Genomic DNA, 25,731 nt, shown 5'->3' on the forward strand with positions numbered 1-25,731 from the left:
TCCTCAAGACCTTATTAATATCCCCTTTATTAATACCTATCTTCCACTTATACACTTCGATCAGGTCTCCCCTCATTCTTCGTCTAACAAGTGAATGTAACTTAAGAGTCTTCAATCTTTCTTCATAAGGAAGATTTCTGATGCTATGTATTAATTTAGTCATCCTACGCTGAATGTTTTCTAACGAATTTATGTCCATTTTGTAATACGGAGACCAGAACTGAGCTGCATAATCAAGGTGAGGCCTTACTAATGATGTATAAAGCTGCAGTATGACCTCTGGACTTCTGTTGCTTACACTTCTTGATATAAATCCCAGTAATCTATTTGCCTTATTACGTACGCTTAGGCATTGCTGTCTTGGTTTAAGGTTGCTGCTCACCATAACCCCCAAGTCCTTTTCGCAATCTGTATGGCTAAGTTCTACATCATTTAATTTATAAGTACTAGGGTTATGGGCACTCCCAAGCTTCAGAACCTTGCATTTATCTACATTGAACTGCATCTGCCACTTTTCTGACCAAGAATAGAGTTTGTTTAAATCCTCCTGAAGTTCCCTAACATCTACGTTTGAATCAATTATCCTACCTATCTTTGTGTCATCGGCGAATTTGCTCATATCACTAGTAATTCCCTCATCAAGATCATTGATATATATTATAAACAACAACGGGCCCAAGACTGATCCCTGTGGAACGCCACTTGTTACAGATCCCCACTCGGATTTAACCCCATTTATGGACACTCTCTGCTTCCTGTCAGTGAGCCATGACTCGATCCACGAGAGCACTTTTCCCCCAATGCCATGAGCTGCCACTTTCTTTAACAGTCTATGGTGCGGAACTCTATCAAAAGCCTTACTAAAATCTAAGTAAATAATATCAAATTCTTTATTGTGGTCAACAGCCTCAAAAGCTTTACTGAAGAAAGTTAATAAATTAGTTAGACAAGACCGGCCTCTTGTGAATCCATGCTGAGTATCATTAATCAAGCTATGCTTATCGAGATGGCTTCTTATAATCTCAGCTATAATTGACTCTAGTAATTTGCCTACAATTGAGGTCAGGCTTATTGGGCGGTAATTTGACGGTAACGACTTGTCCCCTGTTTTAAAAATAGGAGTTACATTAGCCATCTTCCACATATCAGACACTACACCTGTTTGAAGAGATAAATTAAAAATATTAGTTAATGGTTCACAGAGTTCCATTTTGCATTCCTTAAGAACTCTTGAAAAAACCTCATCAGGACCCGGCGACTTATTTTGCTTCAGTCTGTCTATCTGCCTCACAACCATCTCACTAGTGACTGTGATGTTACATAATTTATCTTCTTCTAGCCCACTGTAAAAATTAATTACTGGAATATTGTTAGTGTCTTCCTGTGTAAAAACTGAGAGAAAATAATTATTTAAAATCAAGCACATTTCATTCTCATTGTCAGTAAGGTGCCCATAGTTATTTTTAAGGGGACCTATCTTATCTCTAACTTTTGTTCTATAGACCTGGAAAAAACTTTTTGGGTTAGTTTTAGAATCCCTAGCAACTTTAATTTCATAGTCCCTTTTAGCTTTTCTTATCCCCTTTTTAATGTCCCTCTTAATGTCAATATACTGATTCATAAGATGACCCTCACCTCTTTTGATACGCCTATAACTTCCTTTCTTATGCCCTAGTAGATATTTGAGCCTATTATTCATCCATTTTGGGTCATTTCTATTTGATCTAATTTCTTTATATGGGATAAACGCTCTTTGAGCAGCATGTATAGTGTTCAGAAAACTGTCATATTGATAGCTCTCTTCGTTACCCCAGTCAACAGATGATAAGTGTTCTCTAAGCCCATCGTAATCTGCTAAGCGAAAATCTGGGACTGTTACCGAGTTATCGCTACTATCGTACTTCCATTCAATGCTAAATGTAATTGATTTGTGGTCGCTAGCACCCAGTTCCTCTGAAATTTCTAAATTATTAACAAGGGATTCATTGTTTGCCATAACTAAGTCAAGCAGGTTATTTCCCCTTGTAGGTTCTGTCACAAACTGCTTCAAAAAACAATCCTGAAATACTTCTAAGAAGTCGTACGATTCTAAATTCCCAGTCAAGAAATTCCAATCAACATGACTAAAGTTAAAGTCTCCTAGAATTACTACATTATCGTGCCTTGTGGCCTTAACAATTTCCTCCCATAGTAGTTTCCCTTGGTCCCTATCTAAGTTAGGGGGACGGTATATCACTCCTAAAATCAGTTTTTCATGCCCCTCTGAAAATTCTATCCAAACAGACTCTGTATGTGTTACTTCAGACTTAATACCCGTTTTTATGCAACAGTTCAAGCGATCTCGGACATACAATGCCACCCCACCCCCCCTCCCAATACTTCTATCTTCTTGGAACAATTTAAAACCCTGAATATGACATTCCGCAGGCATGTCCCGACTTTTTGAATTAAACCACGTCTCAGTTAAGGCAAATACATCAATGTTACCTACACTAGCAACTAATCTCAACTCGTCCATCTTATTCCTAGCACTACGGCAATTAGCATAATAAACATTGAAAGACTCTCCTTTCTCTTTACCCTTCCTGCTCATTTCTATTTTTCTACTAAACCTATTACTGTCCTTATCACCCAAGGTCCCTGGCTTTTCAATATCTATCTCGTTCTTATTATTACTAGTTCCCCTAGAACTCGTAATATTACTACACTGGGACTTCACTGTTTTCCTGCCAAAACCCATACCACTAACTATTCCTAGTTTAAAGTCCTAACTGCTCCCTCCACTGCAGTTGCCAGTGCTCCCACCCCACACCTAGATAAGTGAACCCCATCCCTAGCATACATGTCATTTCTGCCATAGAAGAGGTCCCAGTTGTCAATGAATGTTACCGCATTTTCCTTACAGTATTTGTCCAGCCAGCAATTGACACCAATTGCCCTGGACAACCATTCACTTCCAACTCCCCTCCTTGGCAAAATACCACATATGAGAGGGTTCCCACCCTTACTTCTAATTATTTCTATTGCTGACCTATACCTGCTAATCAGGTCCTCACTCCTACGTCTGCCAACATCGTTGCCTCCAGCACTGAGACAGATAATAGGATTGCTCCCATTACCTCTCATGATGTCATCCAGACGGCTAACAATATCCTCCATCCCAGCCCCAGGAAAGCAAACTCTCTGTCTCCTACTCCTGTCCTTCAAGCAGAACGCCCTATCCATATACCTAACTTGGCTATCCCCAACAACAACAATATTCTTACCTTCCTTAATGTCTTTCGTCGTGTCGTTCCCAGTAGTCAACTCACATTCGTCCGGTAGCACTGAGAATGTATTGGATGTTTCCACAACAGTTTCCACGGCAGTCTCTTTCCTCTTCATCGTTTCTACCTTTCCATTCGTCTTCTTGATCGTCAACTTCTTTCCCTGCTGTCCAGCCACTGACCAGTTTCCCTTCTTGACCTGAGGACTCAACACAGGAGGATTACTACGAATCTTCTTGTTTTCCTCGGTCAATCGCCGAATTTCCAAATTCGCCAACCTCAATTCTTCCTTAAGCTGTTGGTAAAGTTGCTCGATGGAGGGCATCTTGCTTCAATTCTAGAGAGCGCGCAAACAGGTCTTCACAGAGCCAAGTACACGTCAACACTGCGCAAATGCCAACTCAATCAGGAGCTACTGCGCAGCACGTCCGCACGGCCCAATAGCGATGCGAACACTGACGGCCCAATAGCGATGCGAACACGCACACCCACTGCTAGGTACCCTTCCCACGCACACCCACTGCTAAGTACCCATCCCATACACACCTACTGCTAGGTGCCCTTCCCACACACACCTACTGCTAGGTACTCTTCACACACACACCTACTGCTATGTACCCTTCCCACACACACCTACTGCTAGGTACCCTTCCCCACACACACCTACTGCTAGGTACCCTTCCCATACAGACCTACTGCTAGGTACCCTTCCCCTCACACACCTACTGCTAGGTACCCTTCCCCACAAACACCTACTGCTAGGTACCCTTCCCCACACACACCTACTGCTAGGTAACCTTCCCACACACACCTACTGCTAGGTAACCTTCCCACACACACCTACTGCTAGGTACCCTTCCCACGCACACCCACTGCTAGGTACCCTTCCCACGCACACCCACTGCTAAGTACCCATCCCATACACACCTACTGCTAGGTACCCTTCCCACACACACCTACTGCTAGGTACTCTTCACACACACACCTACTGCTATGTACCCTTCCCACACACACCTACTGCTAGGTAACCTTCCCACACACACCTACTGCTAGGTACCCTTCCCACACACACCTGCTGCTAGGTACCCTTCCCCACACACACCTACTGCTAGGTACCCTTCCCCACACACACCTACTGCTAGGTACCCTTCCCCCCACACACACCTACTGCTAGGTACCCTTCCCCACACACACACCTACTGCTAGGTACCCTTCCCCACACACACCTACTGCTAGGTACCCTTCCCCACACACACCTACTGCTAGGTACCCTTCCCATACACACCTACTGCTAGGTACCCTTCCCCACACACACCTACTGCTAGGTACCCTTCCCTACACACACCTACTGCTAGGTACCCTTCCCCACACACACCTACTGCTAGGTACCCTTCCCATACACACCTACTGCTAGGTACCCTTCCCCACACACACCTACTGCTAGGTACCCTTCCCCACACACACACCTACTGCCAGGTACCCTTCCCCACACACACCTACTGCTAGGTACCCTTCCCCACACACACCTCCTGCTAGGTACCCTTCCCACACACACCTACTGCTATGTACCCTTCCCACACAGACCTACTGCTATGTACCCTTCCCCACACACACCTACTGCTAGGTACCCTTCCCCACACACACCTACTGCTAGGTACCCTTCCCCACACACACCTACTGCTAGGTACCTTTCCCATACACACCTACTGCTAGGTAACCTTCCCACACACACCTGCTGCTAGGTACCCTTCACACACACACCTACTGCTAAGTACCCTTCCCATACAGACCTACTGCTAGGTACCCTTCCCCACACACACCTACTGCTAGGTACCCTTCCCCACACACACCTACTGCTAGGTACCCTTCCCACACACACCTACTGCTAGGTACCCTTCCCCACACACACCTACTGCTAGGTACCCTTCCCATACACACCTACTGCTAGGTACCCTTCCCCACACACACCTACTGCTAGGTACCCTTCCCCACACACACTTACTGCTAGGTACCCTTCCCCACACACACCTACTGCTAGGTACCCTTCCCATACACACCTACTGCTAGGTACCCTTCCCCACACACACCTACTGCTAGGTACCCTTCCCCACACACACCTACTGCTAGGTACCCTTCCCCACACACACCTACTGCTAGGTACCCTTCCCCACACACACCTACTGCTAGGTACCCTTCCCCACACACACCTACTGCTAGGTACCCTTCCCACACACACCTACTGCTAGGTACTCTTCCCACACACACCTACTGCTATGTACCCTTCCCACACACACCTACTGCTAGGTACCCTTCCCACACACACCTACTGCTAGGTACCCTTCCCACACACACCTGCTGCTAGGTACCCTTCCCCACACACACCTACTGCTAGGTACCCTTCCCCACACACACCTACTGCTAGGTACCCTTCCCATACAGACCTACTGCTAGGTACCCTTCCCCTCACACACCTACTGCTAGGTACCCTTCCCCACAAACACCTACTGCTAGGTACCCTTCCCCACACACACCTACTGCTAGGTAACCTTCCCACACACACCTACTGCTAGGTAACCTTCCCACACACACCTACTGCTAGGTACCCTTCCCACGCACACCCACTGCTAGGTACCCTTCCCACGCACACCCACTGCTAAGTACCCATCCCATACACACCTACTGCTAGGTACCCTTCCCACACACACCTACTGCTAGGTACTCTTCACACACACACCTACTGCTATGTACCCTTCCCACACACACCTACTGCTAGGTACCCTTCCCACACACACCTACTGCTAGGTACCCTTCCCACACACACCTGCTGCTAGGTACCCTTCCCCACACACACCTACTGCTAGGTACCCTTCCCCACACACACCTACTGCTAGGTACCCTTCCCCCCACACACACCTACTGCTAGGTACCCTTCCCCACACACACACCTACTGCTCGGTACCCTTCCCCACACACACCTACTGCTAGGTACCCTTCCCCACACACACCTACTGCTAGGTACCCTTCCCATACACACCTACTGCTAGGTACCCTTCCCCACACACAACTACTGCTAGGTACCCTTCCCTACACACACCTACTGCTAGGTACCCTTCCCCACACACACCTACTGCTAGGTACCCTTCCCATACACACCTACTGCTAGGTACCCTTCCCCACACACACCTACTGCTAGGTACCCTTCCCCACACACACCTACTGCCAGGTACCCTTCCCCACACACACCTACTGCTAGGTACCCTTCCCCACACACACCTACTGCTAGGTACCCTTCCCACACACACCTACTGCTATGTACCCTTCCCACACACACCTACTGCTATGTACCCTTCCCCACACACACCTACTGCTAGGTACCCTTCCCCACACACACCTACTGCTAGGTACCCTTCCCCACACACACCTACTGCTAGGTACCTTTCCCATACACACCTACTGCTAGGTAACCTTCCCACACACACCTGCTGCTAGGTACCCTTCACACACACACCTACTGCTAGGTACCCTTCCCATACAGACCTACTGCTAGGTACCCTTCCCCACACACACCTACTGCTAGGTACCCTTCCCCACACACACCTACTGCTAGGTACCCTTCCCACACACACCTACTGCTAGGTAACCTTCCCACACACACCTACTGCTAGGTAACCTTCCCACACACACCTACTGCTAGGTACCCTTCCCACGCACACCCACTGCTAGGTACCCTTCCCACGCACACCCACTGCTAGGTACCCTTCCCACACACACCTACTGCTAGGTACCCTTCCCACACACACCTACTGCTAGGTACCCTTCCCACGCACACCCACTGCTAGGTACCCTTCCCATACACACCTACTGCTAGGTACCCTTCCCACACACACCTGCTGCTAGGTACCCTTCACACACACACCTACTGCTAGGTACCCTTCCCATACACACCTACTGCTAGGTACCCTTCCCCCACACACCTGCTGCTAGGTACCCTTCACACACACACCTACTGCTAGGTACCCTTCCCATACAGACCTACTGCTAGGTACCCTTCACACACACTCCTACTGCTAGGTACCCTTCCCACACACACCTACTGCTAGGTACCCTTCACACACACACCTACTGCCATGTACCCTTCCCACACACACCTACTGCTAGGTACCCTACCCTCACACACCTACTGCTAGGTACCCTTCCCACACACACCTACTGCTAGGTACCCTTCCCACACACTGCTAGGTACCCTTCCCACACACTGCTAGGTACCCTTCCCACACACATCTACTGCTAGGTACCTTTCCCTAACACTGCTAAGTACCCTTCCCCACACACTGCTAGGTAACCTTCCCACACACCTGCTGCTAGGTACCCTTCCAACACACACACACTACTGTGTAACCTTCCCACACACCTGCTGCTAGGTACCCTTCCAACACACACACTGCTGTGTAACCTTCCCACACACCTGCTGCCAGGAACCTTCCCAGGCTTGGCCTCGCTCAGCTGTGACAACAGCCGCACCTCCCTATACCATAATCTGTTTATTATGTAGTTTTTGTAATTCCACGAAGTCATTTCTAAACGAAACAGCTTAAATTCCTTATATGACCTAATACCCGCTCGTCCATTTGTTGTGTCTGTCTCCCGAAAGGGAGCCATTATCTGCACTGATGTTTGTATACAAAATAGGAAAATACAAGAGAGAGATTTTCGCTAAACTGCTGGAAAGTGCAGCTTAGGGCCCATGAAGGCAATGTTAGAAGCCTTGGGCAGACTTACCTCATGACAGTCCACGTTCTGGTGGCAGCTGCTGTCGTCCTGCTTCAATATCACGTTTTCGTACTGCAATAAAAACGAGTAAAATTAACAGAATTCTGCTACTACTGCCACAGCTATTACTACTACTACTACCACTACTGCTACTACTACAACTAGTACTGTTACTACTACTACTATTACAACTAGTACTACCACTACTACTACTACTACAACTAGTACTACTGCTTCATCTACAACTACTACCAGTACTACTGCTTCTGCTACTATTATTACTACTGCTACTATTCAGTCAGCTATCAGCAACGAAGGAGCAATTCTTCGTTACTTTTTGGCTGAGTGACGCATGCGATTTAACCCTTAATTTGCATACAATATTAATAATAATAATAATAATAATAATAATAACAATAATAATAAAGATTACAATAAATAAAAATGAATAACGTTTGTAGACAGCCTGTACTGTCTGCACAGACAGCCTATGTTGTCTGCCAGCTTAGTTCATATTTCGCGGCACTCAAGTGCTGCCCTCTGGGCCAGCCTAAAGTCAGTGGGACGCTGGTCCCACACGCCCTCACTCTCACAGCGGCCTAGCAGCAAGTCAACAAGGCCTACTAGCTCTCTCCCTCGTGGGCATGGCCCTACCGGGCCATGGGCACAACACACAAGCCTGTGTACCCACCACGACTTTGCAAATAAAGTAAGAAGCCTTCGAAGACGTCTATCATTGAACCCTGCTCACCAGCATCACCAATAAATCTTGTTTCACACGTTTAACAATAGTAACGACAATAATATTTCAAACAATATTTTGGAAAAACAGTAATATGAACAGGAAGAAGATAAAAATATGAAAATATGCCGCTATGTTCTCGAATTTAATGTAATTTTGATGAGTTAAGAACATAAGAAAGAAGGAACACTGCAACATGCCTACTGGCCTATGCGAGGCAGCTCCAGTTCTCCCATCGGCTTAAGCCAATGCCTTGACCTAGTGAGGTGAGACACGTCACTTAAGGAAGGAGCACGGCATCCGACCTAATAGCACAAGATAGCCAGGTCCAACTCATATCCATCCACACCCACTCATGTATTTATCCAACCTATTTTTAAAACTACACAACGTCTTAGCGTCTATGATGGTACTCGGGAGTTTGTTCCACTCATCAACAACTCTATTACCAAACCAGTGCTTTCCTATATCCTTCCTGAATCTGAATTTTTCCAATTTAAAGCCATTGCTGCGAATCCTGTCTGTTAGACATTTTTAGCACGCTATTTACATCCTCTTTATTAATTTCTGTTTTCTATTTATACACCTCAGTCATATTCCCCCTAATTCTACGCCTTTCGAGAGAGTGCAGATTCAGGACCCTCAGTCTATCCTCATAGGGAAGATTTCTGATACATGGGATCAACTTTGTCATCCTCCTCTGTACGTTTTCCAGAGCATTTATATCCATTCTGTAATACGGTGGCCAAAACTGTGCAGCATAATCTAAATGAGGCCTAACCAATGATATATAGAGTTGAAGAACAACCTGAGGACTTCTATTATTTATACTTCTAGATATGAAGCCAAGAATTCTGTTAGCTTTATTGCGAATACTAATGCACTCTTGTCTTGGTTTTAGATTACTACTAACCAGAACTCTTAAATCCTTTTCGCAATCCGGAGCCCGATCTTAGGCCAGGCTCATTTGGTGCTGTCTGATCAACCAGGCTATTACTGCTGGAGGCCCTCTGACCCACATATCCATCACAGCCTGGTTCATCTGGCATCTTTCAAAGTAACAGCATTCAGTGTGAGAGAGAAACAGAGACAGAGAGAAAATGTATGTGTGTGTGTGTGTGTGTACTCACCTAGTTGTACTCACCTAGTTGAGGTTGCGGGGGTTGAGTCCGAGCTCCTGGCCCCGCCTCTTCACTGATCGCTACTAGGTCACTCTCCCTGAGCCGTGAGCTTTATCATACCTCTGCTTAAAGCTATGTATGGATCCTGCCTCCACTACATCGCTTCCCAAACTATTCCACTTACTGACTACTCTGTGGCTGAAGAAATACTTCCTAACATCCCTGTGATTCATCTGTGTCTTCAACTTCCAACTGTGTCCCCTTGTTACTGTGTGTGTGTGTGTATGTGTGTGTGTGTGTATGTGTGTGTGTGTGTACTCACATATTTGTACTCACCTATTTGTGGTTGCAGGGGTCGATTCTTAGCTCCTGGCCCCGCCTCTTCACCGGTTGCTACTGGGCCCTCTCTCTCCCCGCTCCATGAGCTTTATCAAACCTAGTCTTAAAACTGTGTATGGTTCCTGCCTCCACCACGTCATTTTCTAGGCTATTCCACTGCCTGACAATTCTATGACAGAAGAAATACTTCCTAATATCTCTCTGACTCATTTGTGTCTTCAACTTCCAATTGTGGCCTCTTGTTTCTGTGTCCCCTCCCTGGAACATCCTGTCTTTGTCCACCTTGTCTATTCCACGCAGAATTTTATATGTCGTTATCATGTCTCCCCTGACCCTCCTGTCCTCCAGTGTCGTCAGGCCGATTTCCCTTAATCTCTCTTCATAGGACATTCCCCTTAGCTCTGGAACTAACCTTGTCGCAAACCTTTGTACTTTCTCTAGTTTCTTGACGTGCTTTATCAAGTGCGGATTCCAAACAGGTGCTGCATACTCCAGTATGGGTCTGACATACACGGTGTACAGTGTCTTGAACGATTCCTTACTAAGGTATCGGAATGCTGTTCTCAGGTTTGCCAGGCGCCCATGTGCTGCAGCAGTTATCTGATTGATGTGTGCTTCCGGAGACATGCTCGGTGTTATACTCACCCCAAGATCTTTCTCCTTGAGTGAGGTTTGCAGTCTTTGGCCACCTAGCCTATACTCTGTCTGTGGTCTTCTGTGCCCTTCTCCTATCTTCATGACTTTGCATTTGGCAGGATTAAATTCGAGAAGCCATTTGCTGGACCAGGTGTGTGTGTGTGTGTGTGTGTGCCAACCTAATTGTGGTTGCAGGGATCGAGACTTAGCTCCTGTCCCCGTGTGTGTGTGTGTGTGTGTGTGTGTGTGTGTGTGTGTGTGTGTGTGTACTCACCTAATTGTGGTTGCAGGGGTCGAGACTCAGCTCCTGTCCCCGTGTGTGTGTGTGTGTGTGTGTGTGTGTACTCACCTATTTGTACTCACCTATTTGTGGTTGCAGGGGTCGAGTCATAGCTCCTGGCCCCGCCTCTTCACTGATTGCTACTAGGTCCTCTCTCTCCCTGCTCCATGAGCTTTATCATACCTCGCCTTAAAACTATGTATGGTCCCCGCTTCCACTACTTCACTTTCTAGACTATTCCACGACTTGACTACTCTATGACTGAAGAAATACTTCCTAACATCCCTTTGATTCATCTGAGTCTTCAACTTCCAATTGTGACCTCTTGTGTATGTGTCCCATCTCTGGAGCATCCTGTCTTTGTCCACCGTGTCTATTCTGCGCAGTATTTTATATGTCGTTATCATGTCTCCCCTGACCCTCCTGGCCTGTGTGTGTGTGTGTGTGTACCAACCTAATTGTGGTTGCAGGGATCGAGACTTAGCGCCTGTCCCCGTGTGTGTGTGTGTGTGTACCAACCTAATTGTGGTTGCAGGGATCGAGACTTAGCGCCTGTCCCCGTGTGTGTGTGTGTGTACCAACCTAATTGTGGTTGCAGGGATCGAGACTTAGCTCCTGTCCCCGTGTGTGTGTGTGTGTGTGTGTGTGTGTGTGTGTGTGTTTGTGTGTGTGTGTGTATTCACCTAATTGTGGTTGCAGGAGTCGAGACTCAGCTCCTGGCCCCGTGTGTGTGTTGTGTACACCGGAAAGAGTAACAGCAGTAAACTTGGAAGATCACACTGAGGATTGTGAGGGGAAAAGTTCGTAAGATAAAAGTTTAAGCATGACTGAATGGTGAAGGAAGTAAATATGTTACTTTCCTTACTGCTCCCACCAGCTCTGTAAGTTTGGTTCCCGCTCTTATTTCTTATTATATTTTTGTTTTTGTTAATGTAACCAGACCTGATTTGACTTACGTATTTTCACGTAACATTTCTTTGTGTTCACCATTTTCTTAAAGACCTTCTGCCTATCAGGTTTTTAATTTTATGTTATTTAATATCTTTTCAGCCTTATTGATCGAGCTGGGACACTCAACACCGGCGAGACAAGGTTGGGCAGCTCGAGCTGTGCAATTGATCATAAACTTAACCATATTTGTAACTGGACACAACACTGGTCTCTAAATTTACCCTCGGTATTTGATCATCCGTTGGTTTCAAAGCGCATCAGTCATAGAGTAAACAAAACCAGCATCTTTCATCAGGAAAACACCTCCTTTTTGGACTGAAGAATATGCCAAGCACATCCACTAACGACTTCATCTCACGAAGGTTTCTCGTTCACTGTGAATCCTGAGAGCAACTTGCCACATCCATCACCAGTTAGGAAGACCATATGTTTATATATTAGTTTCGTCTCAAAAAAATAATTTATGTATTTTACTTTTCATTATTTACTTAAGTTAGGACAAGTTTATGTTTGATTGTTTTACATTTATATAAATATATGTTTTGCATATTTTCAATAAAACTGTTTATTTTTCTTATAGTTTATTTTTTTCTATCTTATTCTTTTCATAAGGAGGAATTGTCTTTTCAAATACCTTCTGATGATCTGAAAAGTCCATTATTCCTTCACAATGATATTTCATTTTGCTTCAGGGACGTCTTCTCTTACCTAGATAATTGCTGGAAAGATTTTAAAGCACAAGTCTCTCACCCCACCCTCCACTCCGACCTGGTAATGTTGATGTGTTTTAAAAATATCTGAGCAAACGTTAAGATGTATTTATTATAAAACGTTTCGGCCTGGACGCTCATCAAAGTTCCAGAACTGAAACGTTTTCTACTAAATGTGCTAGTTTTTGCTCACGATTTTTTTGCAAACCAATTTGTGGGTATCACTTACCAAGGTTTATACAGATGCCTTCATGAACAGATGGGAAATATTCCATTCCGCAGATTGGTGTGGAATGAAGGGATGGTCAAACCTGTACACTATATTTACTGCACAGAAGTACTTTTAAATGTAACTACTAATGTTACTGCACTGATACCTACAGAGGTGTGTGGTAAAAACAGCATCCTGGCTGATGTACCAGTGTTAGCAGGACCCTGGCTGAGGTACCAGTGTTAGCAGGACCCTGGCTGATGTACCAGTGTTAGCAGGACCCTGGCTGAGGTACCAGTGTTAGCAGGACCCTGGCTGAGGTACCAGTGTTAGCAGGATCATGGCTAAGGTAGCAGTGTTAGCAGGATCCTGGCTGAGGTGCCAGTGTTAGCAGGATCCTGGCTAAGGTACCAGTGTTAGCAGGATCCTGACTGAGGTGCCAGTGTTAGCAGGATCCTGGCTGAGGTGCCAGTGTTAGCAGCTTCTTGGCTGAGGTACCAGTGTTAGCAGCATCCAGATTGAGGTACCAGTGTTAGCAGCTTCATGGCTAAGGTACCAGTGTTAGCAGCTTCCTGGCTGAGGTACCAGTGTTAGCAGCTTCCTGGCTGAGGTACCAGTGTTAGCAGCTTCCTGGCTGAGGTACCAGTGTTAGCAGCATCCAGATTGAGGTACCAGTGTTAGCAGCCTCATGGCTGAGGTACCAGTGTTAGCAGCTTCCTGGCTGAGGTACCAGTGTTAGCAGCTTCCTGGCTGAGGTACCAGTGTTAGCAGGATCCTGGCTGAGGTGCCAGTGTTAGCAGCATCCTGACTGAGGTACCAGTGTTAGCAGCATCCTGGCTGAGGTACCAGTGTTAGCAGCATCCTGGCTGAGGTACCAGTGTTAGCAGGATCCTGGCTGAGGTAGCAGTGTTAGCAGGATCCTGGCTGAGGTACCAGTGTTAGCAGCATCCTGGCTGAGATACCAGGTTAGCAGCATCCTGGCTGAGGTACCAGTGTTAGCAGCATCCTGGCTGAGGTGCCAGTGTTAGCAGCATCCTGGCTGAGGTACCAGGTTAGCAGCATCCTGGCTGAGGTACCAGTGTTAGCAGAATCCTGGTTGAGGTACCAGTGTTAGCAGGATCATGGCTGAGGTACCAGTGTAAGCAGGATCCTGGCTGAGGTGCCAGTGTTAGCAGCGTCCTGACTAAGGTACCAGTGTTAGCAGCATCCTGGCTGAGGTACCAGTGTTAGCAGGATCCTGGCTGAGGTACCAGTGTTAGCAGGATCCTGGCTGAGGAGCCAGTGTTAGCAGCATACTGACTGAGGTACCAGTGTTAGCAGCATCCTGGCTGAGGTACCAGTGTTAGCAGCATCCTGGCTGAGGTACCAGTGTTAGCAGGATCCTGGCTGAGGTACCAGTGTTAGCAGGATCCTGGCTGAGGTACCAGCGTTAGCAGGATCCTGGCTGAGGTACCAGTGCTAGCAGCTTCCAGGCTGAGGTACCAGTGTTAGCAGCATCCTGGCTGAGGTAGCAGTGTTAGAAGCATCCTGGCTGAGGAAGCAGTGTTAGAAGCATCCTGGCTGAGGTAGCAGTGTTAGGAGCATCCTGGCTGAGGTAGCAGTGTTAGGAGCTTCCTGCCTGAGGTACCAGTGTTAACAGCATCCTGGCTGAGGAGCCAGTGTTAGCAGCATACTGACTGAGGTACCAGTGTTAGCAGCATCCTGGCTGAGGTACCAGTGTTAGCAGCATCCTGGCTGAGGTACCAGTGTTAACAGCATCCTGGCTGAGGTACCAGTGTTAACAGCATCCTGGCTGAGGTAAGAGTATTAGCAGCATCCTGGCTGAGGTGCCAGTGTTAGCAGGATCCTGGCTGAGGTACCAGTGTTAGCAGGATCCTGGCTGAGGTACCAGTGTTAGCAGCATCCTGGCTGAGGAAGCAGTGTTAGAAGCATCCTGGCTGAGGTAGCAGTGTTAGGAGCATCCTGGCTGAGGTAGCAGTGTTAGGAGCTTCCTGCCTGAGGTACCAGTGTTAACAGCATCCTGACTTAGGTGCCAGTATTAGCAGCATCCTGGCTGAGGTACCAGTGTTAACAGCATCCTGGCTGAGGTACCAGTGTTAACAGCATCCTGGCTGAGGCACCAGTGTAAGCAGCATCCTGGCTGAGGTACCAGTGTTAGCAGCATCCTGGCTGAGGTGCCAGTGTTAGCAGCATCCTGGCTGAGGTAAGAGTATTAGCAGCATCCTGGCTGAGGTGCCAGTGTTAGCAGGATCCTGGCTGAGGTGCCAGAGTTAGCAGGATCCTGGCTGAGGTACCAGTGTTAGCAGCATCCTGGCTGAGGTACCAGTGTTAACATCATCCTGGCTTAGGTGCCAGTGTTAGCAGGATCCTGGCTGAGGTACCAGTGTTAGCAGCATCCTGGCTGAGGTACCAGTGCTAGCAGCATCCTGGCTGAGGTACCAGTGTTAGCAGCATCCTGGCTGAGGTGCCAGTGTTAGCAGCATCCTGGCTGAGGTACCAGTGTTAGCAGCATCCTGGATGAGGTGCCAGTGTTAGCAGCATCCTGGCTGAGGTAAGAGTATTAGCAGCATCCTGGATGAGGTTCCAGTGTTAGCAGGATCCTGGCTGAGGTACCAGTGTTAGCAGCATCCTGGCTGAGGTACCAGTGTTAGCAGCATCCTGGCTGAGGTACCAGTGTTAGCAGCACCCTGGCTGAGGTGCCAGTGTTATCAGGATCCTGGCTGAGGTACCAGTGTTAGCAGCATCCTGGCTGAGGTCTCAGTAGTAGTAACCAGTTACCAGTAACCAGTGTATCAGTAGTTGACTCACTACCAACCGTCTCTGCCTGAGTCACTGTCTATTCATATTGTGCTGGCCACAGCAGTATTCAAAGACCCCCTCACATATGGGTACTGTGGGCGGCCAGTCAGTTATACGAGAGAGAGCAGAGAGATAGGTACGGCTGTAAGGGCGCTCCCCACATTATCCGTAATATACGTACTTCCAGCCTACGTGAGTATTACTTTACCCTATCCACGTGTTCGAACTCCATGATGAATGGTGGCACCGGTGTGGAGCGTGGATTAAGTTTTTACGGGTAATTCAAGACGTTAGAAGACTGTTTGTAAGTAGCCGGCGGGTCAAAGGTGAACCGTCTCACCCACCAGCTACTCGCTCCCCTCACAACCTGTAGCCTGCAAGCCTGTTGCAGCCGTTTCAAGCTTCCTGGCTTAGTTCGTGTGCTAATTGCTTCAATCTCTGAGGGGTTGACCCGGATTTTGCAATTAAGCCAGTCAGTAAGCCAGACTGTGGAAGTGAACGCCAGTCAGCCTATCATCCAGCCTGTCTCCTGTCATCCACCTGCTCCTCCGTGCTGTGTGCATCGTTACACGTCTTCCAGTCAGCCATTCTCGTGGGTTAAGCCAGTCAGCCAACCCAGCTTCTAACCCAGCTGAGAAAGAGAAGTAAGCCACGCAGTAAGAAGTAAGCCAAGTTCCTCTGAAGTATTGTTTATATCGCTTTGTGCTTGGATGCTAAGAGTGAATTTCACCATCCCTGTGGCATAGTGGCTTATCAAGCCACCTTCGTGGGTAGTGAGTGGAGTGTGCGCCAGAGCGCCAGCGAGAGTCATCTCACCAACCGCTATACACTCTCCCTCCACCCACCCACCACCAGCCACCCACCTCATCTACCTGTGGTTGTTTGCACCCTTGTACCGGGTCCTAATACTGTTTTGGCTCACATAATTGGTCAAGAGATGTAGCTGAGCACCAACGATAAAGCCAATTATGCGAGTTCACCGAGAAAGCGCATTTCTTCACGACGACAGTGTGAGTGTCGGCGTCATCACCGCGCAGGACAACCTCCCTCATCACCAGTCATCACCGTCGACTACTCCAGCCTTCAGTGATAATTTTCTGTTTAGAGACATTTTTCTTGCATTTAAAGACATTTGCGTGTGTGAGACATTTATAGTAAATTTCTTGTGTACTCTAAACCTTGTGTTTTCAGTGTAGACTTAGTGTTTCTTTGACTCGTTATTTTTGCCATATTTTTCAGTGTTTTCGCTCATCTTATATTTTTTTTATCTGTGTTTATTTTTTGTTTTTACTCTCTGTCTGTAGTAAGTATTATTGTGTAGTGTACCAGTCAGTCACTCTGTGTGAAGTGATTCATTTTTTTTATCGTGTATTCTTTCAGCGTTGTATTCTCCAGTAATTGTCATTGTATTTCATGCAGTGATATGCACCCCAGTATTCCAAATTATCCATTTATTTCTATGTGTGTCTTTTTTCGTATGCCAGCAGTGTCTCATTCCTCTAATTTTTTCGCAGACTGTGTACCATTATTTTGCCAGCAAATTTTTGTCGTATCAGTCACAGCAAGATTTTGTTGTAAGAATATACTAAAAAAAAAAATGAATACGTGATTAAGTGTTGTGTGCCCTGCCGTAAGTGTTACACTACCCGTTTTGTTCCTTTGTTTTATTTTTATTCATATTTTTATATTTCTTTGAACAAATTCACTCTTGATGCAATTTCAATTACTTTTAACGTAAAGTGTTTTCTTTACTCTGTTTGAGTAAATTGTTTTGTCTAATTTACAATTAAGAGTTAAAGTGTTCAATCAGTTTTTTCTTCATATTTTTATTTCATTATTTAATCTGAGTTTTCCCAGTGACACTTTATTACTGCAGTGATTACTTCTACGCCTTATTTTGTTGCACTTGTTCTGCAGTGAATTATTTTGTTGCACTTGTTCTGCAGTGAATTATTTTGTTGCACTTGTTCTGCAGTGAATTATTTTCTTTTATTGATATTTTTATGAATTATATTTTAATTTTGTTTATGCGTTCTTAGAAAATACTTAAATTTCCCAGTTAACAATTTAGTAATTTTATTTTATACTTTTTACATTGATTTAAAATTTTATTAATTAATTTCTTTATTAGCAAGAGTAAAGACAGCTCATTTTGCATTTAATTCAGTCTCCAGTAATATTTTTACTTGTATATTTCAATGTAAATTTTTTTTTCTTGGCCAATAGTCCTTCACATTGAGTTGTCCTTCCTCTTGCAGTGTATCTTAGACATTGTTTATTACTTCTGCAGAATTAGTTGCATCTCTTTTATTTCAATTCTAGCATTTTGTATCATTTTTATTGTTCATTATTTTTGCCTTATTTGTTCTTGTGCAACTTTGCCATTATGTCTCACATACCGTCAAGTGATACTTTAGTGAATGTCGACCCTCAGACCTCTCAGGCTACTGCTGCTCCTGTCATCAGTCCTCACAGTTCCTTAGCGACTGACAGACCGACCCAGACACCGAGATAATATAGTTATACTCGTGATTCCCTTGATGCGTTACCTTTATTCAATGGCCATGTACATAGTCTTGAAGCATGGTTTGCGGCCATTCGTTCTCGTGTTAGTGCTTTAGTTGAAGGTCCTCCTTCAGAGGAAAGTCTTATCAGACTTGCTAAAGAAGCTCTTCATCGATCCCCTGCTGCTGTTCACGTTGTTGATCTCCTTGATATGCGTGACTTCAGGAATCTTACTAAGTGGTCACAATATGAGGAACTGATTCGTTCTTTCCTTGTCCCAGTAAAAACAGCTGATCCATATGTCGTTCTTAGGGAACTAGTGAATGCTACACCCATGAGTAATGAATCGTTTAGTGCATTTGCTGTTAGATTAGACAAACTTTTATCATCATTTATCAATGCTGTCCAGTCATCAGCTTTTCTCCCTGAAGAGGCTAAACCATTTACAGAATCGCTTGCTAAAATTGCGGCTTTTGGAGCAATCAAAGAACTAATGCCGCCTGCTTCTGTGTGTGCTTATGAGGCTCATCCTCCAACTGTGACGATGGAACCACTTACAGCCTTAAATCATGTACGTTCCTTGTGCCCCCAGGGTACTTTCCCATGTATTAAGAGTAATTTCACACCTATGCCTCAGTCTGCACCACCTCTTGTTTGCGCCACAGAGACAAATCCTGGTCGTCAACCATCTCAGCGATCACCAAGGACCAATTATAAACCTCTTAGTATTCATAGTACATTCAGTAACCATAGTCGGCGAACTTGTTACAACTGTGGTTTCCGTGGCCATATTGCAATTAATTGTCCTGATATTTACCCTAAGAGACGTCGTACTGATGATCGGCCAGTCAGTTATACGAGAGAGAGCAGAGAGATAGGTACGGCTGTAAGGGCGCTCCTCACATTATCCGTAATATACGTACTACCAGCCTACGTGAGTATTACTTTACCCTATCCACGTGTTCGAACTCCCACATGATAGAGGTACCAGTGTTAGCAGCATCCTGGCTGAGGTACCAGTGTTAGCAGCATCCTGGCTGAGGTACCAGTGTTAGCAGGATCCTGGCTGAGGTACCAGTGTTAGCAGCATCCTGGCTGAGGTACCAGTGTTAGCAGCATCCTGGCTGAGGTACCAGTGTTAGCAGCATCCTGGCTGAGGTACCAGTGTTAGCAGCATCCTGGCTGAGGTACCAGTGTTAGCAGCATCCTGGCTGAGGTACCAGTGTTAGCAGCATCCTGGCTGAGGTACCAGTGTTAGCAGCATCCTGGCTGAGGTACCAGTGTTAGCAGCATCCTGGCTGAGGTACCAGTGTTAGCAGCATCCTGGCTGAGGTACCAATGTTAGCAGCATCCTGGCTGAGGTACCAGTGTTAGCAGCATCCTGGCTGAGGTACCAGTGTTAGCAGCATCCTGGCTGAGGTACCAGTGTTAGCAGCATCCTGGCTGAGGTACCAGTGTTAGCAGCATCCTGGCTGAGGTACCAGTGTTAGCAGCATCCTGGCTGAGGTACCAGTGTTAGCAGCATCCTGGCTGAGGTACCAGTGTTAGCAGCATCCTGGCTGAGGTACCAGTGTTAGCAGCATCCTGGCTGAGGTACCAGTGTTAGCAGCATCCTGGCTGAGGTACCAGTGTTAGCAGCATCCTGGCTGAGGTACCAGTGTTAGCAGCATCCTGGCTGAGGTACCAGTGTTAGCAGCATCCTGGCTGAGGTACCAGTGTTAGCAGCATCCTGGCTGAGGTACCAGTGTTAGCAGCATCCTGGCTGAGGTACCAGTGTTAGCAGGATCCTGGCTGAGGTACCAGTGTTAGCAGCATCCTGGCTGAGGTACCAGTGTTAGCAGCATCCTGGCTGAGGTACCAGTGTTAGCAGCATCCTGGCTGAGGTACCAGTGTTAGCAGCATCCTGGCTGAGGTACCTTCAATGCCAAATGCCTTCGCGCACCACTAGTGACGTGTAGCTGTGGATGTTTCTTTGGACTGTTCAATCACTCGTTCCTGAACTTTTCTGTGTATATTTTTCTTCTAATTTACTTAAATTACCTAACGTACTCTGACGAATCAGAAGTAAATTTGTGTTTTCAGATTTACAGAAAACGTTCAGAATCTAACGTTGGGAATCGTGAATAAAATATTTACAGAGCAAAACGAGAATGGGTTGTAAATGAAAATTTTCCTTGATTTGTGATCGACTCTATGAGCTTTATTGCGTTGGTCTTCCTCGATGCTTCATTATACTTTACGTAGCTAAACTTACCTGAGCGTCGTTAATGATAAACAATGAACAAATAACCCGCACATAGAAGAAACTTGCACCATTAACTAGTCACACTAACGTTAGTGTGAATAGTTAATGGTCTGTCTAAGTCGGACCGAAACGTCGTCATAAAGTTTTTCTCCTATGTGCGGGGTGTTTGTGTAATGTTCCTGACACGGTATTGGGCCTTATTGTTCTTCATAAATAAGTGGTGACGTGTACTTAGCTCTGTGAAGACCTGTTTGTACGCTCTCTACGGATTGAACCAAGATGCCCTCCATCGAGCAACTTTACCAGCAGCTTAAGGAAGAGTTGAGGATGGCGAAGATGGAGATTCGGCGACTGACCGAGGAAAACAAGAAGATTCGTAGTAATCCTCCTGTTTTGAGTCCTCAAGTCAAGAAGGGAAACTGGTCAGTGGCTGGACAGCAGGGAACGAAGTTGACGATCAAGAAGACGAATGGAAAGGTAGAAATGATGAAGAAGAAAGAGACTGCCGTGGAAACTGTTGTGGAAACATCTAATACATTCTCAGTGCTACCCGACGAATGTGAGTCAGCTACTGGGAACGTCACGACGAACGACACCAAGGAAGGTAAGAATATTGTTTTTGTTGGGGATAGCCAAGTTAGGTATATGGATAGGGCGTTCTGCTTGAAGGACAGGAGTAGGAGACAGAGAGTTTGCTTTCCTGGGGCTGGGATGGAGGATATTGTTAGCCGTCTGGATGACATCATGAGAGGTAATGGGAGCAATCCTATTATCTGTCTCAGTGCTGGAGGCAACGATGTTGGCAGACGTAGGAGTGAAGACCTGATTAGCAGATATAGGTCAGCAATAGAAATAATTAGGAGGAAGGGTGGGAACCCTGTCATATGTGGTATTTTGCCAAGGAGAGGAGTTGGAAGTGAATGGTTGTCCAGGGCAATTGGTGTCAATTGCTGGCTGGACAAATACTGTAAGGAAAATGCGGTAACATTCATTGACAACTGGGACCTCTTCTATGGCAGAAATGACATGTATGCCAGGGGTTCACTTATCTAGGTCTGTAGTGGGAGCACTGGCAACTGCAGTGGAGGGAGCTGTTAGGACTTTAAACTAGGAATAGTTAGTGGTATAGGTTTTGGCAGGAAAACAGTGAAGTCCCAGTGTAGTAATATTGTGAGTTCTAGGGGAACTAGTAATAAGCAGAACGAGGTAGTTATTGAAAAGCCAGTGACACTAGCTGATAAGGACAGTAACAGGTTTAGTAGAAAAACAGAAATGAGCAGGAAGGGTAAAGAGAAAGGAGAGTCTTTCAATGTTTATTTTGCTAATTGCCATAGTGCTAGGAATAAGTTGGACGAGTTGAGATTAGTTGCTAGTGCAGGTAACACTGATGTATTTGCCTTAACTGAGACGTGGTTTAATTCAAAAAGTCGGGACATGCCTGCGGAATGTCACATTCAGGGTTTTAAATTGTTCCAAGTAGATAGAAGTATCGGGAAGGGGGGTGGGGTGGCATTGTATGTCCGAGATCGCTTGAACTGTTGCATAAAAACAGGTATTAAGTCAGAAGTAACACATACAGAGTCTGTTTGGATAGAATTTTCAAAGGGGCATGAAAAACTGATTATAGGTGTGACATACCATCCCCCAAACTTAGATAGGGACCAAGGGAGACTACTATGGAAGAAAATTGTTAAGGCCACAAGGCACGATAATGTAGTAATTCTAGGAGACTTTAACTTTAGTCATATTGATTGGAATTTCTTGACTGGGAATTTAGAATTACACGACTTCTTAGAAGCAGTTCAGGATTGTTTTCTGAAGCAGTTTGTGACAGAACCTACAAGGGGTAATAACCTGCTTGACTTAGTTCTGGCAAACAATGAATCCCTTGTTCATAATTTAGAAATTTCAGAGGAACTGGGTGCTAGCGACCACAAATCAATTACATTTAGCATTGAATGGAAGTATGATAGTAGGGATAACTCAGTAACAGTCCCAGATTTTCGCTTGGCAGATTACGAGGGCTTAGAGAAAACTTATCATCTGTTGACTGGGGTAACGAAGAGAGCTATCAATATGACAGTTTTCTGAACACTATACATGCTGCTCAAAGAACGTTTATCCCGTATAAAGAAATTAGATCAAATAGAAATGACCCAAAATGGATGAATAATAGGCTGAAATATCTACTAGGGCATAAGAAGGGAATTTATAGGCGTATCAAAAAAGGTGAGGGTCATCTTATGAATCAGTATATTGACATTAAGAGGGACATTAAAAAGGGGATAAGAAAAGCTAAAAGGGACTATGAAATTAAAGTTGCTAGGGATTCTAAAACTAACCCAAAAAGTTTTTTCCAGGTCTATAGAACAAAAGTTAGAGATAAGACAGGTCCCCTTAAAAATAACTATGGGCATCTTACTGACAAAGAGAATGAAATGTGCTCGATTTTAAATAATTATTTTATCTCGGTTTTTACACAGGAAGACACTAACAATATCCCAGTAATTAATTTTTATAGTGGGCCTGAAGAAGATAAATTATGTAACATCACAGTCACTAGTGAAATGGTTGTGAAGCAGATAGACAGACTGAAGCAAAATAAGTCGCCGGGTCCTGATGAGCTTTTTTCAAGGGTTTTTAAGGAATGTAAAATGGAACTCTGTGAACCATTAACTAATATTTTTAATTTTTTTCTTCAAACAGGTGTAGTGTCTGATATGTGGAAGATGGCTAATGTAATTCCTATTTTTAAAACAGGGGACAAGTCGTTACCGTCAAATTACCGCCCAATAAGCCTGACCTCAATTGTAGGCAAATTACTAGAGTTAATTATAGCTGAGATTATAAGAAGCCATCTCGATAAGCATAGCTTGATTAATGATACTCAGCATGGATTCACAAGAGGCCGGTCTTGTCTAACTAATTTATTAACTTTCTTCAGTAAAGCTTTTGAGGCTGTTGACCACGATAAAGAATTTGATATTATTTACTTAGATTTTAGTAAGGCTTTTAATAGAGTTCCACACCAAAATCTGTTAAAGAAAGTGGAAGCTCATGGCATTGGGGGAAAAGTGCTCTCGTGGATCGAGTCATGGATCACAGACAGGAAGCAGAGAGCATCCATAAATGGGGTTAAATCCGAGTGGGGATCTGTAACAAGTGGCGTTCCACAGGGATCAGTCTTGGGCCCGTTGTTGTTTATAATATATATCAAAGATCTTGATGAGGGAATTACTAGTGATATAAGCAAATTCGCCGATGACACAATGATAGGTAGGATAATTTATTCAAACGTAAATGTTATGGAACTTCAGGAGGATTTAAACAAACTCTATTCTTGGTAAGAAAAGTGGCAGATGCAGTTCAATGTAGATAAATGCATTAGAAATCTTCCTTATGAAGAAAGATTGAAGACTCTTAAGTTACATTCACTTGTTAGACGAAGAATGAGGGGAGACCTGATCGAAGTGTATAAGTGGAAGATAGGTATTAATAAAGGGGATATTAATAAGGTGGAAATATAAACACATATGCAGTATAATGTGATCCTTTATTGACTACGTTTCGCTCACACAGTGGGCTTTTTCAAGTCACAAACAGATCTACCTGGGGTGGAAGGCACGCGAGTATTTATAGTCAGGTTCAGAATGTTGAAGTCAGGTGTGATGAATGGTTTGAAAAACCGACAAGTTGAAGATTGGAGAATGCTGCATCTTGAGGATATCTCTCCAAGAGAGAACCCGCAGTAATGGGTTTAAATTAGGTAAGTTTAGATTTAGAAAGGACACAGGAAAGTATTGGTTTGGAAATAGGGTAGTTGATGAGTGGAACAGTCTACCTAGTTGGGTTATTGAGGCTGGGACTTTGGGTAGTTTCTAATTTAGGTTGGATAAATACATGAGTGGGAAGGGTTGGATTTGAGTGGGACTTGTACATCAGAGCTTATTTCTTGGGTAGCATTGAAAATTTGGTTGGTCAAATGTTTTGTTAGTGGGATGAATTGTAAAGGACCTGCCTAGTATGAGCCAACAGGCCTGCTGCAGTGTTCCTCCTTTCTTATGTTCTTATGTTCTTATAAATACATGGGTGGGTGTGGTTGGGCGTGAGTTGGACCTGACTAGCTTGTGCTAATGGGTCGGATGCCGTGCTCCTTCCTTAAGTGAATGTGACCTGACCTGACTAGGTTGGGGTATTGTCTTAAGCCGGTAGGAGACTTGGACCTGGCTCGCATGAACCAGTAGGCCTGCTGCAGTGTTCCTCCTTTCCTATGTTCATATGTAAGTGTATACTGCCTCACGTAATAAGCAGAGGAGAGACTGGGCTCATGATAAAAATGAGTTTCTTAAATACTCAGTTTAAAAAAAATATGTTAAATAGTCTCTGGCAAGGAAAAAAATGTGTCATTAGATAAGATGGATTTCATCTGTGAAAGGATTAGAATCCATTTAGTAAGGGTGTCGCTTTTCATTCGTCATGTCAAGCGTGTGACGGGCCTGGAGCATTAAGCTAGATGCTGATGGTTAGGTCATTTATATTCTGGAAGATACAATACCTTATGAATGTTGTTTACGTGTGTATGTACGGTAGCCAACGAGGACCCGGGGATGCCTGGCTGAGACCCCAGCTGATGGTGGGAGTCACTTTCCATGTTTGAATACAGAAAACTCGCTCCACTGGGGTTATAAGCGGCTTGGGGATTAAACTAGACAATAGGATGGAGTCTCTGGCGGAGTTTAACGCTGGAAGCCTTTTACAGGAAGAATGATTAAAGATCAGCCGTTACAAGTATGATCCTATAACCATAAGGCCCAACTAGAGTTTTATATGACAGTGGTGGCTCATTCAGCTCACATTCCAAAGAGCCCGGGTTGAATCCTGGTGGGAAAAGATGTAAATATAAGAAAAGGTAAGTTTCCTATCACTTGCTGCCCCTGTATATCTACCTGGAGGGTGTTTCGGGGGTCAACGCCCCCGGGACCCAGTCCTTTACCAGGCCTGATCAACCAGGTTATTAATGATGAGAGTAAGACACATGTACAACATCTGGGTATCTTTATTGTAGACGTTTCGCCATCCAGTGGCTTTATCAATACAAATTCTAGGACATAACTTGAAGACAGTAGAACTATGTACAGAAGATGAGGTAATCAGTC

The 25,731-nt window shown here is 45.1% G+C and overlaps 1 protein-coding gene across 1 annotated transcript in view; it reads right to left on the bottom strand.

Moving 5' to 3' along the window:
* Positions 1 to 25,731, bottom strand: part of LOC128693300 (uncharacterized) — a 116,629-nt gene that overhangs the window by 51,608 nt on the left and 39,290 nt on the right. Inside the window, exon 2 of the mRNA XM_053782915.2 lies at positions 8,046 to 8,108. Within this exon, the coding sequence (XP_053638890.2) occupies positions 8,046 to 8,108 (63 nt within the window). The remainder of the gene's footprint in view (positions 1 to 8,045; positions 8,109 to 25,731) is intronic.

This window comes from Cherax quadricarinatus, chromosome 90 (assembly GCF_038502225.1).
Source record: "Cherax quadricarinatus isolate ZL_2023a chromosome 90, ASM3850222v1, whole genome shotgun sequence".
NCBI classification, from domain to species: domain Eukaryota; kingdom Metazoa; phylum Arthropoda; class Malacostraca; order Decapoda; family Parastacidae; genus Cherax; species Cherax quadricarinatus.